Source organism: Octopus sinensis, linkage group LG5, assembly GCF_006345805.1.
Source record: "Octopus sinensis linkage group LG5, ASM634580v1, whole genome shotgun sequence".
In the NCBI taxonomy this organism is placed as follows: domain Eukaryota; kingdom Metazoa; phylum Mollusca; class Cephalopoda; order Octopoda; family Octopodidae; genus Octopus; species Octopus sinensis.
In genome coordinates, this window is record NC_043001.1 from 47,620,358 (window position 1) to 47,635,357 (window position 15,000).

General features: G+C 38.0%; 1 protein-coding gene across 1 annotated transcript in view; it reads left to right on the plus strand.

Annotated features, from left to right (window-relative positions):
* The window catches only part of LOC115212424, a 36,327-nt gene that overhangs the window by 12,309 nt on the left and 9,018 nt on the right, over positions 1-15,000 (plus strand). Inside the window, exons 2-6 of the mRNA XM_029781332.2 lie at positions 5,670-5,817; positions 9,241-9,371; positions 11,189-11,285; positions 12,434-12,576; positions 14,362-14,509. Of these exons, the coding sequence (XP_029637192.1) occupies positions 5,670-5,817; positions 9,241-9,371; positions 11,189-11,285; positions 12,434-12,576; positions 14,362-14,509 (667 nt within the window). The remainder of the gene's footprint in view (positions 1-5,669; positions 5,818-9,240; positions 9,372-11,188; positions 11,286-12,433; positions 12,577-14,361; positions 14,510-15,000) is intronic.

Below are 15,000 nucleotides of genomic sequence, written 5' to 3' on the forward strand. Positions count from 1 at the left end.
GGATGTGAAGCTGCCGGCCACGCTACCAGAGCCAACTTGCTTGCCTTGTCACCCAAGATCATCCTCGAACTTGACCTTAAGTATGCCTTCAACTCCATCAGCCGCGGTGCTGTCCTCAGCTCAGTAAGAGAGAAGGTCCCACAATCCTACCGCCTTGCATGTCAGGCTTAGCGGGAGCCCTCCTATCTATTTTTTGGTGACCAAATCATCACCTCCGCCTCAGGAGTCCAACAGGGTGACCCACTCGGGCCCGCGCTGTTTGTACTGGGCATTGATGACATCACCAAGATGGGCGTCAAGTTGGAACTCAACGTTTGGTATCTCGATGATGCTTGTTTGGGGGGACCTCCGGACAGGGTTCCCGCCATTGCAAACATGATGGTTGGGGAGCTTGGTCACCAGGGTCTCCAAGTAAACAGCTTCAAATGTGAGCTCTGGATCCTCAACCACTCGACTTCTCAACATCACCCAACTATTGACCTTTTTGCAGAGACCTTCCCTTCTATTGCAGTCCCTCCCCCATCGGCTTGGTGCTCTCTTGATGCCCTAATCACTGACCTTGCCTTTGAGTCTATCTTCCAGTCTAAGGTAGCTACCCTTGAGCAATTGCTGAAAAATATTGAAGCTATCGAACCCCATCAAGGTTTTATCATAGGAATAACACTTGATCCCTAAGCCTCTATATTTACTCAGTCAGCTCATCTTACCGATTCCCATCGTGCCTCCAACTATTTGATAACCTAATTTTTGAGAAACTCGAATATTTAGTCAATGTCAGACTCTCTCCAACGTGCCGCGATCAGGCTACATTGCCCAAGCAATTTGGAGGTCTTGGTCTTCGTAAGTGTTCACCCCTCTATCTCCCCTCTTTCTTTCCTCCACCCACGCCTGCTTCACCCTGGTGAGCAACATCCTCTCCTCTCCAACATGGACCAGTTCCAATAGGGAGTTGACTGAAGCTCTCCAACACTGGAGCGAACTGGGCTTGGCTGCTCCTGAGAAGGTGGAGGACTGTCGGAGTCAGAGTGCTTGGGACAACATAATTTCGAAGGCCACCTTCGACTCCCTCTTCATCCAGTCGGACCAGTTATCAAAGTGCCGCTTACTGTCTGCTAGTGACAAATACTCAGGTAACTGGATTGATGCCATCCCTGTGGCTAATGTTGGTGGCCTACTCAGCTTGGACGAACTTCGTGTCTCCATTGCCCTCAGAGTGGGAGCTAACGTATGCACGGTTTTGATCTGTCGTTGTGGCAGACTCCTCGACTCCACAGGTCTCCCTGGCCTTTCTTGCCGCCTGGTCGCTTCGTGTGTGATATGGAGTCGAATCTGATACTCAAGAGGAGCTTGGCCTGGGAAAACATCCCCTCCATCTTGGAACCCTCTGGATTGTCCAGATGTGATAGGGAGAGACCTGATAACCTCACCATGTGCCCCTGGTCGCAAGGCAGATGCCTTATCTGGAATGTCCCAGTTAGCGACTCCTTTGCTTTATCTCACATACTGGATGTTGCGGTCAGGGCTAGATCCACAGCTTCTGCGGTAAGCGGAACAAAATCCTGGAATTCCGCGATCTGTCGGCCAACTACATTTTCCATCTTGTGGCATTCGAGACGTTTGGTAGGGCCGGACACCTACTCTTTTCTTTATTTGTTTCCTCTCTCAGTAGTGATGACAAGCAATGCTTTCCCAATTGTAAGACATGATTAAATGAGTGACATCAGCATATATGCATGGTACACAGCAATTTTGTTCGCCTTATGATATTGGGAAAATATTTAGCTAAATGGTTATAAAGTCTCTCTTGGTTTACTAAGGTATCTTGTATACCATTATGTAACATGTGTTGCATGTTAACTCGTGTAAATAAGATAAGAAACAAACTTTAAGGTAACAGCGAGATTCCTGTCTTCACTTGCAACTCGACTCACAGAGGGCGCTTGGTTGTTCCAGGGCATCAGGTTCCAGGGCATCAGGCTCGCCATCACCCGCGGCAACGCTGCAAGCGTGCTGGCGTGTCCCAATAGCCATTAGATGGGTTTCCCAGCTCTCCCAGCTTTTCAACCCAAAGTGGTGAATTGTTTTTTTCCTTTTCTCTTTTTTCTTTTTCTCTTTTCTTTTCTTTTTTCTTTTTAATTTTTTCAATTGTGTTCTCTGTTTTGTCCAGTTTTCTAGTTTGATTTTGTAAAACAGTAACTAATAAATTACAATATGGTGTAAACTGTCTTAAATACACGAATTCGTTACTTTCTTCCTAATTGTTTGAATTCATTACATTGAAGGTACTGCATCATCATTTTGTACGGTTGCATCGTCTTTTGGAATAAAAATTGACGTTTTTGAGCAGTTCGCTTAAATTCCGCTTGAAAAATGCGTGGGTTTTTTTTCTGGTTTCTTTTTCGGAAACACCTACTCTTTTCTTTATTTATTTCCTCTTAATGTGGTGATGACAAGCAATGTTTTCCCAATTGTAAGACATGATTAAATGAGTGACATCAGCATATACATATGGTAGCTGACAGAAACGTTAGCACGCCGGACGAAATGCTTTCCGGCATTTCGTCTGTCTTTATGTTCTGTGTTCAAATTCCGCCGAGGTTGACTTTGCCTTTCATCCTTTCGGGGTTGATAAATTAAGTACCAGTTACGCACTGTATCGATGTAATCGACTTAATCCGTTTGTCTGTCCTTGTTTGTTCCCTCTATGTTTAGCCCCTTGTGGGTAATAAAAAAACAGATATTGGGAACAAATATTAAACTGAGTGGTTATAAAGTCTCTCTTGGTTTACTAAGGTATCTTGCATATCATTATATAACATGTGCTGCGTGTTAACTCGTGGAAATAAGACAAGAAACAAACTTTAAGGTAACAGCGATATTTTATTCCTCTGCTAAATTATACGGTGGACGAAATAAACACATTACGGATTCTGGTGGTTGCATAGTTCGTCCATCGTTTGTATAATTCAGCTCTGGCTGTCGTTGGTTACAAGTTCTTCGTTATAACAGCAGGAAAATATCATGACTCATCTTCCTGAAAATTCTCTCACCTCACTATCAGAGAGGTTTTGTTAACTCAATATATAGGTAAACGTAGGTTCCAACCAGGGGCCGATTGAGAGTATTAAGGGCCCTAGGGCATAACTGTATACCGAGCCCCTAGCATTGATATCAAAGTAGAGTTGACATGTAGAATGCAGACCCCTCAGAGCTCTGAGTCCTCGGGCAGTGCCCTATTGACCGACGGCTCAGTCCGTCCCTGGTTCCTGCGATAGTTCAGCTTAGTTGTTTTAGAATGTATTACGCACAATGCGATTGGATCGAAGATGCATAACTCGCAAATTTCCCGACCAATCAAAATACGACCAATCGTAAAAGATTAACGTGTGGAGCCTATAAAAGGCTAGTCGACTCCAATATTCCACAATAGAAATTGGTCTCGCTACAAATGCAAGACTCAAGAGTCCTAAAGGAATCAGTTGGTTTCTGAAGCCTTAAAGATATTTCATCATCCAAGGAACAAGGCCAGCTGAGTGTACTGACCCGGTAGAGAAACTTGTCCTCCATACCTCCTTTATTATTGTTCCATTCACGATATAAGTGAAGGCGCGTGGCTTAGTGGTTAGCGTATTCGGTTTACGATCGTAAGTGTGTGTGTGTGTGTTATTTAATAGACACAATACATGTTTTTATGTGCTACTAGAAGTTTCATACGTTGAGAAACACCTCAAACATATTCATCAGGCTCAAACCACGTATCATAACGAATTAAATATTGAATGAAAGAAGAAACACGAAAAGTTGAGAAAGAAGTAAAGAAGGTAAAAGAAAAGAGTTATCCTCCATAGAATTTATATTATATAGCTGGAATGATATCAACAAGTTAATCAGGTACAGGTGGAATTTTCCAGTTTGCCAAAATGTACTTAGACATGTTTACAGTAGCTGAAAATTTCAGACCTCAAGTTCAGTTGAGAGTTAGAGATCTTAGGTCTGAGCTCTTTCAGCTAAATATAGTTTACATTTATTTGATCCATTAATATAAAGTGTGAATTTTTCAATCATTTTCTACTTAATCGCATATGATGTTGCGCTAGATTTTGAACTCCATATGTAGCTAGCGAACTTAGTAGCTTTGCTTTTGTCCTTATGTCGGAAGGAGGTTATGTGATTGGCATAACGATTTTTTAATTCTCCTTCACATAACCCAGTATAGGTCTTCTTATCTGTTGTATTATCATCTAGCATTGTAGTAACTTCTGCCACATATATGACAGATTTAATCATACATGGTTTGTCAAGTGGATAGGATCCTTGATCTTGACAGTTACAACTGGATTTAGGCTCTTGGTATTGACCTCATGTAATGATACTCTTCATATTGGGGTAGCATCTATATGATAATTTCACAGAATGCCTATGAAATATTTTCCCGTATCTGTGAGTTATTGGAAAGTGTTTGTCTCAGAGAGCCCAGAATCTTTTACCTATGTTACTTTTTATATTAAGGGAAAAGGGAGAAGTGAACCAAATAATTTTCCTTGGTCTATTTTTAGGTCTATTATTATCATTATTTTTATTATTAGAGGGATTATATATTAATTTATCTTTGAAGTCACTATTGGTTAGGGTATTGATATAGTAGGGCGCTGCTTTCTCGAAAATTTCTTTAGAGGAAGAGAGGTTAAACACTCTATTACTAATATTAGCTATCAGGTTTTTTCAAAATTACAGGGGGGTGATAAAACTGTTTATGTATATAGGTGAGTTTCTCATTTGGCTTATGGAAATGTTTAACAAGAAGTTCAGGTCTAAAAATTCTCAACTTTTCACGTTTCTCTCTCATTCAATTTTTTAATTCGTTATGATTTGTGGTTTGTGCCTGATGAATATGTTTGAGATATTTCTCAACATATGAAATTATTAATAGCACATAAAAACATGTATTGCCTCTATTAAATAATATGTATTTCTCACCAGATGGAGTACTTTTTTCTTGATCTTACCATCATGGAACAGTACATCATATGTATGTATGTATGTATGTATGTATGTATGTATGTATGTATGTATGTATGTATGTATGTATGTATGTATGTATGTATGTATGTATTATAGACATGTATGTATATGTATATACACAACAGGCTGATCAAAGGTATAATAGATGCTCATCCAAGGTGTCATGCAGTGGGACTGAAGCTAAAACCAGGCAGATGGGAAGTGAACTCTTAGTCACACAGATATGTCTGGACCTTGGTAATAAAAGCTTCTTTTTTATGATTTATGTTATAATAAAATGACAAACTAAATCTCATGTTTTATTCTGCACTTAGATCATTTAATATCTGCTTTTCCATGTTTGCATGGGTCAGATGGAATTTGTTGCAATAGATTTTTCTACAGCTGGATGCCTTTCCTGTCATCAACCCTCACCTGTTTCCAAGTTAAGTAATAGTTCCCATGATGACTGGAAATGAACAATTGTGCTTTTGCGGCAATGATGCTCTTTATAACTTCTTCTAACAAATCACACAGGCCCTTAAAAGGGTTTATCATCCCTGTCTTTTCTCCTCTAATAATTTAAAAAAAAAAAAAAAAATTATGCATAATTTTTGGTGAAGTTTGTTTTGCTAAAGTCAAGTTATGTTTTCATGTTTCTTTTAAAGGTGTACAAGGGCAATGTAACAAGTCATATCAGACAATGAGAATCCAAGAATGTGAGAATCTGTTACAGTTAACACACTTCAACATTAATTCCCAGATAACCAAGACAGTGAATTCATGGATGGCATCTGATTTGGTGAACATTTGCAGGTAGTTAAAATGTTTTGAAGTTATTTTCTTATCAGAATATTTATAGTCCACTACGAGATAAAGGAGATATTTGTAAGTAACTGTTAAAAAATTATCAATTTTAATAACTCTCAAACTTTTAAATGAAGGTATGTGGCCTAGTGTAGGGTACTGGGCTCATGATCAAACAAGTTCAGTTCTGGTACCAAGCAGTGCATTGTGTCCTTGAGCAAGGCACTTCATTTCACATTGCTTCAGTCTGGCTAGTCTGACTCATAGCAGCAACTAGAGTTTATTACTGTGGTGGACAAACATCCCATTCAATGCAACGCTGTTTTACTTTCGCTTTCTTAATTACCTCAGAAATATCCAGATTCATTAGACTGGAACTTGTTGATATTTAAAACAGTGGATCTCAGTCGTGGTCCATATGGACCCTCAACGGCCATATGAAATTTTTAGAGGTCTACGCAACAAAATAGTAATTGGGGATCCAAAATAGTATTTTCAGGCTCCCTGAAAAAATTTTGCTTAAGATGTGTGTATTAGTATGTATTGCAAGAAACAGCTAGGTCTCTTTCTCTAACATTTTACATAGCTCAACCCACACAGTTAAAGTGTGAAAAACAAAATATGAATTTTGAAGGAAGTTATTATAAAACAAGTTTTTAAACATCGAATGGCCCTGGGAGTCAACAAGAATAAAATGGTAATCAAAGGGGCCCATAGATAAGATATGGATGAGAACGCCTGTTTTAAAACCTGAAAGTATAAGACAGTCTGCATTGAATGGGATACTTGTCCAGAAGGATGAATGACAAAATTGATTCTTTGCTAGATTTGAAATCATATTCAACTCTCAGTGTATCTGTCAGCTTAAACCTGTTTCTGTGTGGAAAATATTACAATTGCTGCACAGTTTTGACTGAGTTTGCTTTACACTCAAGTAAAGCATTTTCTCATATGTTGAGTTAGTTTTAGCATAATTATTTCAGGGAGTGTAAAACATGTTAACTAAAAATAGTTGAGTTGCTTGGTAACTATGAGTAAAAATTCCAAGCACTTCTCCATGAATATACACTCACACACTCTCTCTCTCTCTCTTCCTTGTTACTCTGTCTTTCTTTTTCTCTTTCTTTTTTTGTCTCAGGAGCTAAGAAATCCTCTAAGTAGATGTACAATTGTAGGTATAAAAATGTAGAAATATTCTGGAAATAAATTATTGTCAGGTGCCAGCTGTTTGAAAGACCAACAGTTAAATTAGTTTTAACATATCTAATACTACTAGTAGGACCCATAGAAATTCTACAGAACCTTAAAGATTAAGTGAAGCTATTTAAGAAAGAAAGAATAATTTGCATTTTTATTTTTATTTTGCTAAGTATTTCACTTCCAGTCACAATAATATATTAAATTTAAAAGTTTCCCTTCTCTCTACCTCTTCAACAAGCTTTTTAACCATGTAATTCCTGTCTTCATGTCTTTAACAATTCTCTCTTTCTCATTTGTACTCTGTCTTCTAAAGTTTACATTCTAATATAAACAGCTATTGCTGCAAATTGGCTGATCAGTTAGAGCATCAGACAAAATGCCTCATGGTATTTGTTCTGACTCTCTGTGCTTTAGTTTCAAATCCCACTAAGGTGAACTTTGCCTTTTATCCTTTTGGTACTATCTAAGTTGATGGATTGGTAAAACTATGTGACTTGCAGTTCTTGTTCCAGTTCCTTGTGCTCAAATTCTACCATGGCCTGCTTGGGTGGGTGATGCAATCCATTGCCAAAGTAACATTATTACCTGGTACCTTGGCTGCCTATAGTAGAGTCCACTCCATTGCAAGCATTCAAACCAGTTTGATGATGTCTTTCTCCCTATCTCTCTCCTTTCAGTCATGGACATTCCTTTCCATCCTGACTGAATGGGAAAAGAAAAAAACCAGCAATAATTTTGTTTTCTCTTGTGCCTGAGAATCATTTCACCTGTTTTGATTTTTTTATAGAATAAAATCTTCTGTCACTTGTTAATTCATTTCATACATTTTGCAAATCTTATGTATGTTAAAATTATCCATTCTGTAATTCCTCAATTTTTGTATAACCAATAATCTGTGTCTGTGTACCAGTTACCACAGTCACCTCATAAAAAAAAAAAATGCTAAATTTGTTGGTTCAGATCTGAAAACAGAAAACCCAAACCATTGTGTTAAATGTTTTAATGTTCATGAACCATATCAGCTATTGTCATGGTACTTTCATTGTACCATTGTATAACATCCCCTGTTTTACTGAGTGTCTTTTGCTCATCTTTATGTGACTGTAATCAATTAGATAATAATAATAATAATAATATATGAAGGGGTGCTGTAAAGTTCCTGGCTTTGGGTAAAAGAAAATACAGGAGGATCAATTAATTATGATTTTATATAACATATCCCCTTCTCAGACTCACACACCTATTGCATTGGTCCTTCAGATTTTCTGAGCCTTGTAAAAGAACTTGGAAGGTTGGGCATCCAATCAGGCCTTTTGCATTACCCTTAAAGCCAGGAACTTTTCAGCCCTGCCTCGTATATCAGCATTGCTGTGTGGTTAAGAAATTTGCTTCCTTATCATGTAGTTTGAGGTTCAGTCCCTGCGTGACACTTTGAGCAAGTGCCTGCTACTATATTCTGGGCAGAACAAAGCCTTGTAAGTAAATTCAATAAATAGAAGATGAAGGAATCTTTTGTATCGTAAATCCTCGAGCCTAATCCGCATTTTTTCCCCAAAATTTAATGGTCAAAATCCCTAGTGCATATTATATACGAGGTTAAAAATGAAAAATATTTTCTAAGCAATGTCCGAGTCTCTATTTGCTGTCCGGCAATGTTTATTCAGGTGCATTTTGTGATGTCGGGTGCGAAAATACCTTAAGCTAAGCTTGAAAGCAATGAAGTCATAAAAGAATCATCCATAACTTGCAGTAAGCAACATTTATTAAAATAAAAATATTCAGAACACAGAATAACATGTAACAAAAACAATTTACAAACATATTTACATTCCCATATAACAATTAAGAACATCACCATTATTGTATTACGCATGCGCGGAAGTATTTGTTCGACTAGGTACTGCTGGCTTAATTACGCACGACTCAAGTTAGAGAAGGGGTGCGTATAATATACAAGGTTTAGGTTTTTCAGAGGTACATCACCCTAAAAATCCCTTGCGCATTATACTCAAGGGCGGACTATACTCGAGGATTTATGGCATGTGTGTGTAAGTGAGTGTGAATATGTGTGTATGCACGCATGAAAATATGTTTGGCTGCAGGACATCTGATTTATGTAAAGCATGGAAGAGTAGATGTTAAAACGATGAAAATGATGACAACAATGACAGTGATGATGATGACGATGATGACGACGACTGATTGATTGATTGATTCATTCATTCATTACAGATATAAATATAAACTTGAGATGTGCTACCAGTTATTAATGCTTGAATGTCCTACGCATGAAAAGGAACTACAACGCAAGTTAGAATACATACATGATACCTTCAATTATCTGTGCAATGGAAGGATTCAAAGTGAGTATATAAATTAATTTATCATCTTTTATGTTTCATTTGTTTCAGTCATTGAGCCTCCTGGTTGGAGGTTCACATTTGCTCCAGAGTTCCCCTGGAAGAACCCCATTTCAGCCACACGTATTTGTGATTGAACTCTTTCATTCATGGCCCTAGGTGAGGTTAGGCCTTAAAATCAAATTGAAGATAGCAAGTTTGGCTTTTTTACCAATCTCTCTTCTGAGGATCGAATGTTGCAGCTAACACATAATTTTACCAGCACCTAAAATTCTTGCATCCAATTCAGCCTCCTGATTCCTATTACTTCTGAATACAACCCTCAGATACTTCAACTTCTCCACTTGTCTCAGTGATGTTCCACTAGCATGCAGAGTGCACTGGGAAGACTTTCTTGAGAGGACCAATGCCTCAGTCTTCCCAACATTAATTCCCATCCCTGCCTTACAGAATTCAGCAGTGAAGCTATTAAGTGCATGCTGAAGATCACCTTCTGATGAGTCAAATAGCACCATGTCATCTGCAAATATCAGTTCACCAATCCTACACCCACTTAATGTGATACCACTTTCATAATGGCTATGCATTTCAATTCAGTTCATAAAAATTATGAAAAGCAGAGGTGGTGGTATACATTCGTGCCCAAAGTCCAACACCTCCATTGAAAGGATTTGACTTAGCACAATTTACCCAAAACCAAATATCTGGGAAATAATGTAAAACAAAATAATGATTTCTTTATTTTTTCAAGTTCACTTGATATAATTATATTTTATTATTATTTTATTATAAGAGTAATAAGGTGGCAAACTGGAAGGATCGTTAGCATGCTGGCCAAAGTGCTTAGTAACATTTCATCCATCCTTACATTCCAAGTTCAAATTCCACAGAGGTCGACTTTGCCTTTCATCCTTTTGGGGGTCAATAAATTAAGTACTTGTGGAGTACTGGGGTCGATGTAATAGACTTGACCCCTCCCCTCAAATTTCATGCCTTGTGCCTATAGTAGAAAGGTTTATATTATAATAGTAAGGCTGTGAATGGGCAAGATCATTTGCATCTGAGTAAAATGCTTAGTAGCATTTTGTCAATCTCTATGTTCTGAGTTCAAATTCCATCAAAGTCGACTTTGCCTTCCTTCCTTTTTGGGTTGATAAAATAAGTACCAGTTGAGCACTGGGATTGATGTAATCAACTTATCCCTCCCTTGAACTTGCTGACCTTGTGCCAAAATTAGAAACCATTAGAGTAGAGACATCAGACTCACTACCAAATGCAGATTGGTGAATGCAATTGTCTTCCCAATAGCAACATATGGATGCAAGACCTGGACACTAAAGAAAGCTGACCAGAAGAGAATTAATGCATTCGAGCTTTGGTGTTGGAGAAGACTTTTATGGATTCCATGGACAGCGAGGCTCACCAATGGAGAAGTTCATAAGCAGATAAGGCCGAAAATGCTGCTAGAAGCTAGGATCACCAAGCATAGATTGGCATATTTCAGTCATATTATGCGGAGAAAATCCCTGGAGAAGGACATCATGCTCGGAATGGTCAGTGGCAAGAGAGGAAGAGGCCGACCAAGAACCCGCTGGCTTGACACCATCAAGAGTGATACCGGAATGGACATAGCCATTCTGAAAGAAGTGGCCCAGGATAGAACTGACTGGAGGACACTGATCCAACGAGTGATCAAGAGTCGACTTCGACTGAGCGGATAAAGAAAGATGTTATAATAATGAATTGTTTTATGATAATGAAGAAAAATAATTAATTTCATGTCTTTATGTTCTTTTTCCAACCATTTTACTTGTCTTTAGCTTACATTGATGTACAGCCTTGTTTGAAATATATTGAACCACTCCCTGCCATGAAAAGCTGTGAGAGCATTATGCTGCCAAGTATTGATGAATGCAGGTAAGCTAACTTAATGTCATTAAAACTAGTTGTTGTTCTCACAAGGTAAATCCTGATCCAGCAAACTTATCACATGTATGCCAGCCATGATCACCCCTCCAAATCAATAAGAGACTCATAGCATCATAACGTGATCATATGACCTGCTAACAACAGCAACTAAATCTCTGTCAAATCATACTCACCTTCACAGGGAAAGGATACATTAGACAATCTGATCTTGGGATCCATGTACATGGATTAAAAGCAGTGGGAAGCTCATAGCTAGAATGCTCTTGTTCAGTGGGGTCTACTCAGTCAGAGCTAACCTGAGACTAAACAATATCAGGAACAGAAACAACTCATGATGTCTTTGAGAGGATATTTAGAACTATATTGAGAGGATATTTAGAACTATATTTCATTGGCCTTCCATGTTTATGATACCAAGGATTATATTTGAGGGCAGTTTGGCTGATAGATATAGAGGGCTAAACAGCAACGACCCCATCCTATCTTGTTGCAAATTCGCTACATCAATATATGCAGCAATTAAGGTGGCAAGCTGGCAGAGTTGCTAGCACACCAGGCAAAATGCTTGGTGGCATTTCATCTGTCTTAAAGCTTTGAGTTCAAATTCCATTGAGGACAACTTTACTTTTCATCCTTTCAGGGTGTATAAATTAAATACCAGTTGTAGACTGAGGTCATTGTAATCGACTTATCCCTCCTCTAAACTTGCTGGCCTTATGCAAAATTTGAAACCAATTTATGTAGCAATTACAAAATAGTAATTGATGTGCTTTTAATTTGATTTGAACTGTATGGGGCTTTATCATGATAAATCTATTGTTTTCTGCGAATTAAATATTTATCTTTAACGTAAGCCCAAAACTACAATTTGGAAAAAAGATATTGTTGATTATATTGCTTCATGTGTTTGACTGGTACTAACTGCACAAAGATGAAAATCAAAATTGACTTCATCAAGATTTGAACACAGAACACAAAGAGACGTAACTTAATACTGCAAGACACTTTGTCTGATATTTCTACCAACTCAGTTTTTCCAATGCTGAACATTGCCAGTTTTAATGTAGATGTTTTTGTTCATTTTTACTTTTATTATGATTTTTGTTATTTTCATTTTTGTCTTTTTCATATTTCAGTAAAATTGATAAGATAACTACGTGTGTAGCTAACTGGATTGAGCGATCGTGTGGTCCAAAGGCAGCAGGTTTTATGAAAGTATTGCTGGAGACTGAACTTGCTTTGCCTCTGCCCCCAGGAACATGTAAATTCCCCAACAGAGGTAAATTTCAAATTATCACTCTGTCTTTATTTCTTTTAACAGAGAATATGAGAAATTTTATATAAGAGAGAGAGAGAGAGAGAGAGAGAGAGAGAGAGAGAGAGACACACACAGACAGACAGACAGAAAGAAAGAAATGGAGAGAGAGAGACAGACAGACAGAGAAAGTTATACTAAACTATGGAGGGGTGCTGAAAAGTTCCTTGCTTTGAATAAAAGAAAATACAGAAGGATTAGTTAATTATGATTTTATTCAATATATTCCCCTCTCAGATTCACACATATTGCAGCAGTCCTTCAGTTTTCTAAGCCCTGTAAAAAGGACTTGAAATGTTGAGCTTCTGTAGCAGCGATCACTTCCAAATTGGAATGAAATTCTGTTCCCTTGAGATATTCTTCAGTTATGGAAAGAGGTGATAGTTGGAGAGTAAGGTGGGTGGTCAACCAATTCGAAGCCAAAGTTGCATATTTTCCACAGAGTTTTTGCATACTGTGTGTTGGTGCATTGTCCTGCAAAAACAGGACTTCATGGCTCAGCTTGCCACAGCATTTCTGCTTCAAAGTTTCAGAGATGATAATCAGAGCCCCCCCCCCCCCCCCCGCCAACCCACTGGTCAAGGCAGTGGTCCATCATGGCCCCAACATGGCCCTGATGACTGAAACAAGTGAAAGATAAACTAGGATAAACTTAGATATATTCTGGCCAAAAGTTGATTTAGGCCTTGTGTAACTTAACACCACCTGTTGAGTCATTTTTAAGTTAAGTTTTGTGGTATCATGACTCATTCAAATAAGAAGCTGCTGATTAATATGTATCCAGGTATCAGTAGCTTGTCTGATATCCCCTGAAGAAATTTTTCAGATATTGTTTGCAGGGGATGTGATCCTTTTCTTCTTTGATATGTTTTGGGAATAATGTTCAACAGAGCAGTCGTGTTGAGGAAAAGTAATTGTGTAGCGATGTATTTCTTATGTGTTGTGAGCCTAAATTGTGTAAAGTGTATATGGCATGGGGTTCTAATCATGGATGGATTGTGAATTTGATATTAGAAACGAACTTCACCATAGTGACACATTTCAGATGCATTCAAACCAATGAGCTATCTTCTACATAGTCACTTACCTACTAGAAATATCTGTTTCTTTATTACCCACAAGGGGCTAAACATAGAGGGGACAAACAAGGACAGACAAACGGATTAAGTCGATTACATCGACTCCAGTGCGTAACTGGTACTTATTTAATCAACCTCGAAAGGATGAAAGGCAAAGTCAACCTCGGCGAAATTTGAACTCAGAACGTAACTGCAGACAAAATACGGCTAGGCATTTCGCCCGGCGTGCTGACGATTCTGCCAGCTCGCCGCCTAGAAATATCAGTCAAATGACACCTGACTCACTTAAATAAGTGAAGGACACATTAGATGACCTAGGCCTACATACTCTTAAATAAGGGATGGTAATAGTTAAAATATCTTTGGTCACAGATCAACTCAATACGTGCTGGCCTGGGGTTAAACAGCATCAGACATATATATGTCTATATATACACATATATATATATATATACACTGTACATATGCTAAGACTTTGCAATCCAAGAACAAGTAGAAGAGTAAAGAGTAAAGAGAGAGATAACCTTGTAATAGCACTGCTAACACAGGAATACACAGTATTGACTTAAAAAAACATTTCATATACTTTGTAGTATATTATAGTTGCATAATGTAATATCATGTCCCTATAGGTCATTAATGATTTTTATCGTTTTCCTTTTATTTTCAGGAAAAGAATATAAATGTTCTTTGCATAATGTTGAAACTGAAAGCAATACTTGTGCAGCTCATATTGGATTCTCTAGCAAAGATCTTAAACAGTTAATGTTGAATCCTTTACCAAAACTGAATGAGCAAAAACTAAATTTCCTTTGCAAGTAAGTTATACAACACAGTTTTTGATAAAAATTTAATGTATGATATGATAATTTAAGTTGCCAGGTTTTCAAAGAGAGAAGAAAATATAGTATTGATCTGATAACCAGAGGCCTGCTACAGGTAACACTGTAAGCCAGCACAACTTGAGTTTTGTTAGGCCATTAGCAATTAAACCAGTAACTTCACTAAATTTGCTTGTGAGGAGGGTGATTTTTGACACCCTTAATGATAAAAAGCTGACAAGTAAAAGGCACCTGTACTTGTAACATGTAAAAAGCACCCATGCTGATGACATAAAAGGCACCTGTGTCAATCGCAACCAGTATACTTTGTAGAGTGGTTGGTGTTAAGAAGGGCATCCAGCCACAGTAATCAAGCCAAAACAGATAACTGGAGACTGGTGTAGGTCTCTATCTTACCGGCACTTGTCAAACCATCTAACCCATGCCAGTGTGGGAAATGAACATTAAATGATATATGTGTGTGTGTG